Source organism: Schistocerca cancellata, chromosome 4, assembly GCF_023864275.1.
Source record: "Schistocerca cancellata isolate TAMUIC-IGC-003103 chromosome 4, iqSchCanc2.1, whole genome shotgun sequence".
Lineage (NCBI taxonomy): Eukaryota > Metazoa > Arthropoda > Insecta > Orthoptera > Acrididae > Schistocerca > Schistocerca cancellata.
This window is the reverse complement of record NC_064629.1, coordinates 740,151,051-740,164,526: the sequence shown is the minus strand read 5'-3', so window position 1 is coordinate 740,164,526 and position 13,476 is coordinate 740,151,051. Positions and strand designations below refer to the sequence as shown.

The window sequence follows — 13,476 nt, the reverse complement described above, 5'->3', positions numbered from 1 at the left end:
CTACATGCTGCGGTCCACCAGGGGACCGGTACGCGACGTGGAGAAGAAGTAGGGTGAGGGATGGAATATTCAGCAGCAGCAAGAATGACTTCCGTGAGGTGTGCGACCTGACGATCGCAGCTTGTGAAGGTTTGATCCTGAAAGGTCGCCCTGGAAGAGAAGAGCCCCTAGTCTGCCTTGGAGATGGTCCAACTAGAGGAGCACGGAGAGGGAGTATGCCGCAGGAGATGGATAACACACGGGAAGTGGTCGCTCGAATATGTATCAGCAAGTGCATACCACTCAAACCGGCGTGCAAGTTGGGGAGTACATATAGAGAGGTCTAAATGGGAATAGGTGTGAGATGTGTCCGAAAGAAAAGTAGGGGCGCCAGTATTGAGGCAGACAAGATTGAGCTGGTTGAAAAGGTCTGCTAACAAAGAGCCGCTTGGGCAGGATGCTGGAGAGCCCCAAAGGGGATGGTGGGCATTGAAGTCTCCAGTTAACAAAAATGGTGCAGGTAGATGAGCAATAAGTTGCATCATGTCTGCCCTGGTAACGGCAGACGATGATGGAGTGTAAACGGTACAAAAGGAAAACGTAAAAGTGGGGAGAGTAATGCGGATGGCAACTGCCTGCAGGCCGGTGTGCAACATGATGGGATCGTAGTAAATATCATCCCGGACCAGCAACATAACCCCTCCATAAGCTGGGATACCTACCACAGGGGGTAGGTCAAAATGCACAGATGTGTAGTGTGCCAAGGCAATTTGATCGCATGGGCGTAGCTTCGTTTCCTGGAGGGCTACGACGAGCGGACGGTGCAAGCGGAGCAGCAACTTCAAGTCCTCTCGGTTGGAGCGAATGCTGCGAATATTCCAGTGAATAAGTGCCATCGTAAGAAAAGGAAGATGAAAAAAGGGGTCACCTCGAAGGCCGCTGAGGGCATGGCTTCGAGCTAGCACCGCCGCCGCTATCAGTAGGCGGACAGTCATCGTCCATTGAGTCCATAGGTTCATCGGCCATCTCGGGAGGATGGCCGGGAGGGGGAGCTTCCTCCGCCGGTGAACGGCCAGATGTACGGCTACCAGCGGTGCGGCCAGGCGAAACGGATGACGGCCTGGGGCGGCAACCCCTGGGTGGCGCAGGAGAAGAAATGCGCCGTGGCGGAGAAGGAGAACTGTGCTTCCTATGCGCCTTTTTGGAAGAAGGCTGGGAGGTCGAGGTACGTAGGAAGTCTGCACGGGATGGTTCCTTCTTGAAGGCCCGTGCATCTGACTTCGGGGTCTTCGTCTTAGCAGAAGCTGATGAAGGGGCTGGTGTCTGTGGGGTGATGGGAGGAAGAGGAGACGTCGACCACGCAATCTTAGCACTGGCCGAACGGACGACCGTGGTGCTGAAGGTCAGATCGCATGTCTGGGTTGATACCTCCCGGGTAGTCCGAGGAGAGGCGAGGACAGTACTGTATTTCCCCGCTGGGAGCAGCGCGGGCTTCCTACTAGCCAATAGCTTGCGAGCAGCCGAGGTGGACACTTTCTCTTTGACCCGAATTTCTTGGATACAGCGTTCTTCCCTATAGACAGGACAGTCGCGGGAGGATGTGGCATGGTCACCCTAACAGTTCACACAACGAGGAGACGGAGGTGGACAGTCACCCTCATGGGCATCCCTGCCACAAGTGACACATTTAGCCGCATTGGAACAAGACTGTCGAGTGTGATTGAAACGCTCGTAGCCTGCCTTGATGCGCGATGGCAGCTTAACACTATCGAAGGTCAAGAAAAGTGTCCGGGTCGGTACAAGCTCATTGTTGACCTTTTTCATGACCCTATGGACAGCCGTCACGCCCTGCTCAGCGAGGAAAGATTGAATCTCCTCGTCAGTCAATCTGTCGAGGGAGCTAGTATAGACTACACCACGAGACGAATTCAAAGTTCGGTGGGCCTCCACCCGGACAGGGAACGTGTACAGGAGTGTGGCCCGAAGCAGTTTTTGTGCCTGAAAGGCACTCTCAGTTTCTAGTAATAAGGTACCGTTACGCAACCTGGTACAAGATTTGACAGATCCGGCTATGGCATCTACGCCCTTCTGGATAACGAAAGGGTTGACAGAGCAAAAATCCTTTCCGTCCTCAGATCGAGAAACGACGAGGAACTGTGGGGCAGGCGGTAGTACTTTTGTCACTGGTGGCTGGTCACGTTTCCGTTTTTGGGCAGAAGTCTAAAGCGATGGAGTAGAATCCATTGCGGAGGAATCCCCCATGATTGCCAGCGTCTCCGATGGCGCACTCCTTCCTTGTGGGGACCCTCTCAGAGGGCACTCCCGCCTTAGGTGAATGTTTACACCTCAGGTCACACCTCCCGAGAAACAGACGGAGGGACCAATCGGCATGGTCAGAAGGTATCAGCTCAGGCAATCACCCCTCCCCGGGCCTGGCCTTTACCAGGGGGTACGCGCGTGCCTTACAGGTCTACCCAGGGAGGGGACTTACGCGTTACCCTGTCACCGGCTACGCGTGCCAACGCGTGGGTCGGCCTTCAGGCACGCACAGGGAGGAAGGAAGAAGAGGAAAAAGAAGAGAGAGAGGGAGAAAGAGGACAGACTGTCTCAAACGCCGAGGTGGAGACCAGAAAAGGCAAGGAGAAGAAGGCAATGAGAAGGCAAGGAGAAAAAGGCAAGGAGAAAAAGGCAAGGAGAAAAAGGCAAGGAGAAAAAGGCAAGGAGAAGTCAAGGGAAAGAGTAAGGAAGACAGTGAGGTGGAGAAAAGCAAAGAAAGGAACCAACAAAAGGTAGGAAGAAACGAGAAGTGAAAAACCGGAAAGACCACAATTATAGGTCATGGAACCGTCCGTCTCCGGACGCAGGCGCTAACTACCCCCGTGAGGGGGATGGACTCCTTTTAGTCGCCTCTTACGACAGGCAGGAATACCTCGGGCCTATTCTAATCCCCGGACCCGCAGGGGGGGACCATGAGTGGGGTACACTATCAAAGGCTTTTTGGTAATCAATGTATGCGTAGTGTAGGGACCTTTGTTTAGTTTTAGCTTGATATGTCACCTCTGTATCTATTATCAGTTGCTCTTTACATCCTCGTGCTCCTTTGCAGCAGCCTTTTTGTTCTTCATTTATAATTTTGTTCTGTGTTGTATGTGTCATTAATTTCTGTGTGATGACTGAAGTTAATATTTTGTAGATTGTTGGTAGGCATGTTATGGGGCGATATTTAGCTGGGTTTGCTGTGTCTGCTTGATCTTTAGGTTTCAGATAGGTTATTCCATGTGCAAGTGTATCAGGGAATGTGTATGGGTCTGCAATGTAACTGTTAAATAATTTAGTGAGATGTGAATGTGTTGAGGTGAACTTCTTTAGCCAGTAATTTGCTATTTTATCATTTCCAGGGGCTTTCCAATTGTGTGTAGAATTAATTGCTCGGGTGACTTCATGTTGCAAAATTATCACTTCAGGCATTTGTGGTATCATCTTGTATGAGTGTTTCTGCTTGTATCCACTGTGCATGCCTGTTATGTTGTACCGGGTTTGACCATACGTTGCTCCAGAAGTGTTCCATGTCTGTTATGTTTGGTGGATTGTCTATTTTAATGTGTGTGTTATCTATTGTTTGGTAAAATCTCTTTTGGTTTGTGCTGAATGTTTGGTTTTGTTTCCTTCTATTTTCACTTTTTTTGTATCTTCTAAGTCGTTTGGCCAATGCTTGTAATTTCTGCTTCTTTTCATCTAATTGCTCTATTGCTTTTTGTTGTGAGATTTTACCTAACCATTTTCGTTTTTGTCTGATATTTCATTTCTTATAAATTGTGTTAGCTGTCCAATGTCTTTTCTCAGTATTTCTATTCTGATCTGTAGCCTGTGTTGCCATGCTGGTTTTATGGGCTTCATCTGTGTGTTGGTTTGTTCTGATCTCTGCCTAGTGTGTATACGTAGTGTAGTGTGTGCTCCTATATAAACCAGTAGTTGTAACTCTTCCATAGTTGTGTTTTCATTTATTTTGTTGTGTATGATTGTGTTGATAGTTTTTATTGTTGTTTCGACTTGTGGGATATTTGGCGGTCTATGCAAGAATGGTCTAATGTCTGTATTTGTGTCTTTGTATTCTATATATGTCAGCTGAAATTTCTCTTCTATATCTAACACGTGTGTCTCTTCGTGTTCTATTTGTGCTTGTTCTGGTGGCTGTCTTAAGATTTCATTTTCCTCTGTTTAATTGATGCGTGTTGGTCTTTGTTTGTTTGCTCTGGGATGTTTGAGTCCATTAGTGTATTTTCTTCTTCTTCTGATTGCACATTATTTTGTTCCAGTATTTGTTGTACTTGTTGTTTGATGTTTTCTAATTCTGACTGGGGTATCCTGTTATTTTTTATTATTACACGGATCTGATCAGCTAGTCGTTCTGTTAAAAATTTTAGTTCCGGGTATCTGGTAATAAATGTTGTATATACTTGTGATCTGTATCCAGTTGTGTTGGTTCCTAGGTTTGTTGCTTGGTAATAGCAGAACATGAGGTGTCAATTAACTTCATCTGACCATCTCATCCTCTGTCTTTGTTTTCCTTCTAGGGTGGTTGCAGGAAGCATATCCTGCAAAACACCTCTATTTGGATTTAAATCGTTTTCCAGTTGGCTAGCAGTGTCATTACCATTGTGGGCGGGCATAGGGTTCAAGCGTCGTCCCCTACCATGACGGCGCTTGTCCGAGGCTTCTTTAGTTCTGTCCTGAACCAAGTAATCACACTAAAATGGGGGTTAGCCCTTCTAGTGGTTTGTTCTTTTCGTCGCCTTTTACGACTGGCAGAACATACCGGAGGCCTATTCTTTTCCCTTTTATTATTATTATTATTATTATTATTATTATTATTATTATTATTTCTTTCTTTTCTCAGACATTATGTCTGGTCAAAAATGGAAAGTGACGCGGACCTTGATCAAGCGTGACTTCCTTTTAAATGTACGGTATATGTTACATTGCATTTAGGAACTTTCGGGTGATTGAACATGTATCAATAATTACTGATTTCAGTAGTTGTATATATAAGTTTGGATGTAGCTGTATTACATTGATGTACTGGTGGATATTGTGTGGTATGACTCCTGTAGTTGATAGTATAATTGGTATAATGTCAACTTTATCCTGATGCCACATGTCCTTGACTTCCTCAGCCAGTTGGATGTATTTTTCAATTTTTTTCTCCTGTTTTCTTTTGTATATTTGTTGTATTGGGTATGGATATTTCGATTAGTTGTGTTAATTTCTTCTTTTTATTGGTGAGTATGATGTCAGGTTTGTTATGTGGTTTTGTTTTATCTGTTATAATCGTTCTGTTCCAGTATAATTTGTATTCATCATTCTCCAGTACATTTTGTGGTGTGTACTTGTATGTGGGAACGTGTTGTTTTATAAACTTATGTTGTACGGCAAGCTGTTGATGTATTATTTTTGCTACATTGTCATGTCTTCCGGGGTATTCTGTATTTGCTAGTATTGTACATCCACTTGTGATGTGACCTACTGTTTCTATTTGTTGTTTGCAAAGTCTGCATTTATCTGTTGTGGTATTGGGATCTTTAATAATATGCTTGCTGTAATATCTGGTGTTTATTGTTTGATCCTGTATTGCACTCATGAATCCTTCCGTCTCACTGTATATATTGCCTTTTCTTAGCCATGTGTTGGATGCGTCTTGATCTATGTGTGGCTGTGTTAGATGATACGGGTGCTTGCCATGTAGTGTTTTCTTTTTCCAATTTACTTTCTTCGTATCTGTTGATGTTATGTGATCTAAAGGGTTGTGGAAGTGATTATGAAACTGCAATGGTGTAGCCGATGTATTTATATGAGTGATTGCTTTTTATATTTTGCTAGTTTCTGCTCGTTCAATAAAGAATTTTCTTAAATTGTCTACCTGTCCATAATGTAGGTTTTTTATGTCGATAAATCCCCTTCCTCCTTCCTTTCTGCTTAATGTGAATCTTTCTGTTGCTGAATGTATGTGATGTATTCTATATTTGTGGCATTGTGATCGTGTAAGTGTATTGAGTGCTTCTAGGTCTGTGTCACTCCATTTCACTACTCCAAATGAGTAGGTCAATACTGATATAGCGTAAGTATTTATAGCTTTTATCTTGTTTCTTGCTGTCAATTCTGTTTTCAGTATTTCTGTTAGTCTTTGTCTATATTATTCTTTTAGTTCTTCTTTAATATTTGTATTATCTATTCCTATTTTTTGTCTGTATCCTAGATATTTATAGGCATCTGGTTTTTCCATCGCTTCTATGCAGTCGCTGTGGTTATCCAATATGTAATAATCTTGTTTAGTGTGTTTTCCCTTGACTATGCTATTTTTCTTACATTTGTCTGTTCCAAAAGCCATATTTGTATCATTGCTGAATACTTCTGTTATCTTTAGTAATTGGTTGAGTTGTCGATTTGTTGCTGCCAGTAGTTTTAGATCATCCATGTATAGCAAATGTGTGATTTTGTGTTGGTATGTTCCAATAATATTATATCCATAATTTGTATTATTTAGCATGTTGGATAGTGGGTTCAGAGCAAGGCAGAACCAGAAAGGGCTTAATGAGTCTCCTTGGTATATTCCACACTTAATCTGTATTGGCTGTGATGTGATATTTGAATTTGTTTGGCTATTAAGTATGGTTTTCCAATTTTTCATTACTATGTTTAGGAACTGTATCAATTTAGGATCTACTTTGTATATCTCCAATATTTGTAGTAACTGTGAGTGGGGTACACTATCAAAAGCTTTTTGGTAATCAATGTATGCGTAGTGTAGCAACCTTTGTTTAGTTTTAGCTTGATATGTCACCTCTGTATCAGATATCAGTTGCTCTTTACATCCTCGTGTTCCTTTGCAGCAGCCATTTTGTTCTTCATTTATAATTTTGTTCTGTGTTGTATATGTCATTAATTTCTGTGTTATGACTGAAGTTAATATTTTGTATATTGTTGGTAGGCATGTCATGGGGCAATATTTTGATGATGATCATCATCATCATCATCATCATCATCATCATCTGAAGTAATGCAATCCAAATGACAAACTTCAGTTGCAGCATTTATGTTTGTAAAAATTTCCATTTTTTCCCCTCAAATTACATGAAATATGGAGCAATTTTGCACTGACTATTGACATGCAGTAGAAAAGTTCCGCGAAAATCTCAAGCAATGGTTGTCAGGTATGGATGAACTTTCTTAGAATAATTTTTTAAATCACGAAGTATTGTGATTTCAGATTTGTGCATCTATTTGTAGAAAAAACCATTAATAATTTTATTTTACTACAAGTATACTGTCTTTGAATTATTTAAGACCAATTATAAGTTCCCACCAGGCTGCAGAAATGTGATGCAAGCAATTTTCAATGTGTGTACTATTTACAGAAATTCAAAAGTGATGCGTATTAAATTTTTGTATTGTTCTTTGTAACTTAACCACTTAAATAATTACATGTCTGTTAAGTATGTGCTTCTCTTAACTTATGAAAAAAATTCCAAATCAAAAGCTTCATCAACACTTATGGGCATTTATGCTTGTAAGTACCATTTTGCATTGACATTCCTGCAGAGCCCAGTTATCAGAATATCACTGCATTTAAAATTTGATATAAAAAAGTTTTAGTGTGAGAGCAAAAAGATTTTGCATTAAATCTTACATTATAAATATAGGCAAATGTGCTAAGTTTTATGAAAATCTGAGATGATGGGTGGCATGACCTGCGTGATTTTATGTGGAATGGCCCCAGAATTTCCCAATCTTTCTGAGGGAATTTTTTAAAAAAAGACTGAATTGATGTCCTTTGACAATATGTCAGCAGCTTACTTCCCAAGTTCAAAAACATGTAAACTGAATTTTCAAGAAGCAGTGAAAGTTAAGAAATCACCAGTTCATTAAATCTGGAATATTTTGGATTACTTGTCCTAAGGAACCTAATAAATGGCTTAAAGAAGGGCTGCCTTACAACCAGTGTTCTGACCAGACAAGTGTTTTCATCAATGTGTCAAAATTTGTAACCCAAAATATAACTGAAAATGGAATTCACTGATGTTTACACGCCAATGTTGACAAATTTGGTAACAGTGTACACTTTTGTCCAATTTGCAAGCTATTGCATTCTTTTAAAATTAATCAATGAACCATAAAAATCCATCAAGAGAATATGATGTGGTACACCACTATTTCAGTTTCTTTCATGTTTATTCAACTGCCTGAGCTTGGCAAATTCAAGTACAAAATTACAGCAGTTTATGGCTTCCTAATAATGTCTTCCACACACTAATACATCATCAGTACTGAAACTGCAACTAATATGACGAACTTCCATTAATATCAAAATATTTTAGAGTGCTGCTACTATTGCATGAACCAGACATTATGTTCAATTTTTTTCCAAATGTTTTAATGAAAACTAAATTTACTTCAGTAATTTTTGGACAGAACGGATTTAATGGGATGTCTGATAACAGTAATAACATAAAATACCTTATATAACAAATATTAGAAGAGAAATTATTTCCCTTATAGCACATGGTGGTGGTGGTGAAGGGAGCTGGTGTTTTAACTGTGAGTGTTAACTGCTAAGGAGAACAATGCAGTTATTTAAATATGTGATGCTTTACGCACTGTATACCGAAATTACGTAAGTGATAGACAATCAGGCATACAGGACAATACAGTTATTACAATAAGGTGTATACAAATTGGTTACATGAAAGCCAATAAATGAACAAATATATGTATTACATGATATAAAGTAACTACCATAAACAGCATTTCGTCAAAATGTGATAAATACATGCATAAGAGATAACAAAACTATCAGTTGTGAGAATAGATAGCTATCTGTGGGGATTTACTGCAAATGCATAGATTTTGTGCCACCAAAGACAGCGTTTGAACAATGCTAATAGTACCCAAAGAGACGGCATCATATCGAAATGTGCCATACAGTAGAAGACTATTTCAGAGGTGTGGCAGCAACTGGGTGTTAAATACGCACTGGCATGCAGGCCGACATGTAGAATGCATGCCATGCTAGGTATTACCGACTGCACCTAGGTCGCAGTGCATGTGAAAATACTGCGTAAGTGCTGTAGTCTTTTACCATGAAACCAGTATGGAAGTGGTGTGTGTTCCAACAGAAAACAAATTCAAAGTTGCGACTGATTAGCCATAGAAACAACAGCAACAACAACAACAATAAAAAGACATCACAGTCATTTGGAAGGATCTATACCAAAATTTATACTCACTAGAAAAATAAACCCGTCTATACTGAATGAGCAATAAGACTTCAGAGACAATTATTTCCATAATTTTTTTGAAGACATACTACAAAATGTTCCTGCTTTTCTGTTCCTCTTTTATTCTCTTATATTTTAATAAATATTTTCATGATTGTATAAAACTTGGTTCAATATATTTTAAACTCTTGGCTGCTTATGTTTTCACTTTTTATTCATTACTACCTCCATATGCCTAGTTTTGTGATAATTACCGTGCAGTACCTCCCTTTACGCAATATGTGGATTTTGGCTCAAATGGCTCTGAGCACTATGCGACTTATGTGGATTTTGCTCCAAGTTAACTAAAAAATGCTGTTCTGCTTAGATTTTTATTCCTCTTTTCTTCCTCCAAATAATAATGGAAACTTCATGCTTATTGCTATTTAATGGACTTTATAGTTGTTTAGTCACATTCACAGTATTTTTAAACTGTTGACTGCTTAAGCATTTGTTTTACATTTATGACTACTTAGATGGGTCTGATGTATTGTATGGTGGTAGTGGTGTTACCTGTATTTCTATACATCTGACATTATGTATGCCTATTTTGTGGAATTTCATGGAATATTCATCTGTAAACAACTATATTCACAGGTCTTTAAAATTTCAATTTCTTAAGGTCATTGTTTTACTTTTTCGAGTTTGCCAGTACATATTTAACATCCAGTCACTGTCACTGATCTGATATTTGCTGGATGTCGCATATTGATACACCGCAGCCCCATGGGAACCATTGGAGTCACTTAATCGCTGTCCTTGGTGGCATAAAATCTGACAGTTTGCAATAAATCCTCCACAGATGGCTATCTGTCCTCACCTCTGATTATGACTGGTTATCTCATCACATATTGAGGAAATGCTGTTTATAGCATTTAGTTTATATCACACGTAATGTACATCTCTCTTCATTTGTTATTCGCTTTCGTGTAACAAAGATTATATATATATATATATATATATATATATATATATATATATATATATATATATATATATATATATATATATATATATATATATAATTTTACAATAACTGTTTTACTTGTTGTACACCTCATAAGCTATAGCTGATGTAATTCGGTATGCAGTGGGCAGAGCATCACACATTTAAGCAACAACTGTTTTGCTCTCCTTAGCAACTGACACCGAGTTACAACACCAGCTTCATTCACCATCACTGCCTGCTGTAATTGTTATAATCTGTTCTGATATTAAAATACTGATACAACGTTCTCAGAAAGTGTGTTGCGGTTAATAAAAAAGTCCTCCACTGAAGAGAGTGTACGGAAAGGTCTCTGTAGTTCGGTTGCGCTACCACCGAGGCTTTATGGATTGCCCAAAATTCATAAAGAAAATGTTCCGTTAAGACCGATACTAAGTGCCATTGGTTCACCCACCTACTCGTTAGCCAAGTTTTTGACTACGCTGTTAAAACCACATGTGGGCCGTTCGGACTCTTATATAAAGAATTCGACACATTTCATCAGCAGATTGAATTGCATAGTGGTCCAGCCGGAGGACATATTGGTCAGCTTCGATGTGGTATCGCTGTTTACCATGGTTCCACTTAATGATGTATTGGAACAGCTGGATCAAATTTTTCCTGCCGATATTTTAGAGCTGTTTAAGTGTTGTTTGACGACCACATACTTCAAGTGGAATGAACAGTTTTATGAGCAAACGGATGGCGTGGCTATGGGAAGCCCCCTAAGTCCCGTAATTGCAAACTTCTTTATGGAGAAATTCGAAGAACTGGCCTTAGGTACTGCCAGCAAGAAACCAAATGTATGGTTCCGATACATGAATGACACGTTTGTGTTGTGGAGACATGGTAGGGAGGAACTAAGCCGGTTCCACGAACATCTGAACACTATAAACTCAAGAATTCAGTTTACAATGGAGGAGGAGGTAGACAGCAAACTACATTTCCTCAATGTGCTTGTGTTTAGAAACGAAAATGGTAGTTTGGGCCACTCAGTGTACCGCAAACCCACGCACACGGACCGTTATTTGCACTGGGATTCGAACCACCACCCACAACAGAAGCGGGGTGTTATCAAGAAGTTAGCGGACAGAGCTAGAAATATTTGTGAACCTGACTTGCTCGACGCTGAGATGGAACATCTCCACAATGCACTAACGAAGAACGGATATTCGTCCGCCGAAATAAAACTTGCGTTGAGGCAGCCACGCAGAAATCATACTGACGTACAGGCTACTGCAAAATCTAAGGTTTTCCTGCCGTTTGTTAAAAATGTAACGGAAAGAATAGGGAGGATCTTGAAGTGGAATATTACCGTAATTTACAAGCCCACCAGGAAGATACAGGAATACCTTAGGCCTGCCAAGGACGCTCGCAAACCATTGGAAAAATCTGGAGTGTATAGGATCCCATGCAGCTGTGGTGATGTTTATGTCGGTACCACCAAAAGAACTGTTTCTACACATTTGGAAGAACACAAGGGAAATTGTAGAAGAGGAGAAACGGAACGATCAGCTGTTGCGGAGCATGCTTTCCAGCCAGGGAACCACAATATTCGTTTCGAGGAGACGCAAGTACTAGCGGCCACGAGCGGATACTACGAAAGGCTCTACAGGGAGGCAATCGAAATCGCTAAACACCCAAATAATTTCAACCGAAAGGAGGAGGGCGTCAAATTAAACGGTATATGGATGCCGGTGTTAAAGAAGATGTGTACCACTCGTCCACTACTGGGTGATGGTAACGGCGATCGACGGCGACGGACAGCGGCCAATTGCACTGACGTTTTCAAAACACGTGACGTCACGCCGCGGCGCGGGGGCGCGCGGACACATAATTTAGCGGCAGTCAGTAGCGAGCCAGTGTGTGTGTTGGACCTTCCATCAAGCTACGGACCCCCTTGAAGATGTCTCCCGCAGTCGGAGACGAAACGTTGGGAATCACCATAGAATTCATCAACCGACCACGGCATAACAGCCCGGATAATTATAATGGACATTATAATCTGTTCTTTTAATATTTGTTATATATGATGTATTTATGTTACTGCTATTATCAGACATCCAGCTAAATCCATTCTATATTTAAATTTCAGTATGATGGTCTGAGGATGTTAAAAAACTGACCAAGACTGTTTACCATCAAAATAAATGTTTTTACAGTCAAAATTGTGTCCACATTTAAAATATTTCCTTCACTTACCAAATAATAGAAACCAATAATCATCCGACAGAAGTAGCATGTAACTTACAAACTTTCAAGGAAAAAATGACAGCTCAATTTCTTTAATTATAATCACTAACTACTGAATGTTAAGTGTCTACCACAGTTTCACCAGTGAGGTAAAAACATGACAATAGTAACAAAAAGTGCCAAAAATTTAACGTACACACACTGCATCATCCATGGCTTGCACTGGTGTGCTAAGTCTAGGCTGAACAGATGTTGGTGCTGGGCTGTGATCTCTCGAGCGCAGACCGTATGCAGATGCCCTCCCGTATCCACTCACAGAGCATGACAAGCCAAGATACGAAGGTTTGCGTACACCACCAGATTCTGCTGCACTTTTTGGAACATTTTTACTTGCACCTGAAATAAAGTTTTCAGATACTAATCAAAACACTGTTACTAATGTAATATCTCAAAGAATTCTTCCAGCAATATTACATGTGGATGATTCATGCCCAAATTTTATATGCCATTTTTCGATTTCTCTTATATCTGCTTCAGAACTGTAAAACTGTATGACTGTATTTAGTCATAATAATCATTAAAAGTGGCATTAAAACAAAGCACATTTTTCATGAATTACTACTCTACAAGTAATCTGCAGCTCATGATCGAAGTATCCAGACACCAACCTAAAATAATTCACTTATCGAAGAGACAAGCTACTGATTTTGTAGGATCTGACTTCCATGATTAAGTACTTGGCCATGGCCTTTAGATTACCCAGTAGTAGGTACTTCATAGCACTTAACACTGCCACATATCTGTGCCATGATGAATCTTATTAGAGCAAATAGTGAATGGAATTTGCAGTTCTATGTAGTGCCTACAGTAAAACTTGCACCTTCTCACCCTGCCATCCCACAGAAAGGGCACTCATAATGAGGTGGAATGCCAATTCAATAGTTTTCATGGGTATCCTGAGTGCTTACTGACTGTCAAAGTATTGTTCAATTGCGCACATTGAATGCA

The 13,476-nt window shown here is 40.4% G+C and overlaps 1 protein-coding gene across 2 annotated transcripts in view; it reads right to left on the bottom strand.

The window, feature by feature from the left end:
* LOC126184549 (disks large-associated protein 1-like) overlaps positions 1-13,476 on the bottom strand; it is an 82,183-nt gene that overhangs the window by 37,938 nt on the left and 30,769 nt on the right. For both annotated transcript variants that reach the window (XM_049926975.1, XM_049926976.1), the window contains one exon: positions 12,665-12,864. In XM_049926975.1, the coding sequence (XP_049782932.1) occupies positions 12,665-12,864 (200 nt within the window). The remainder of the gene's footprint in view (positions 1-12,664; positions 12,865-13,476) is intronic.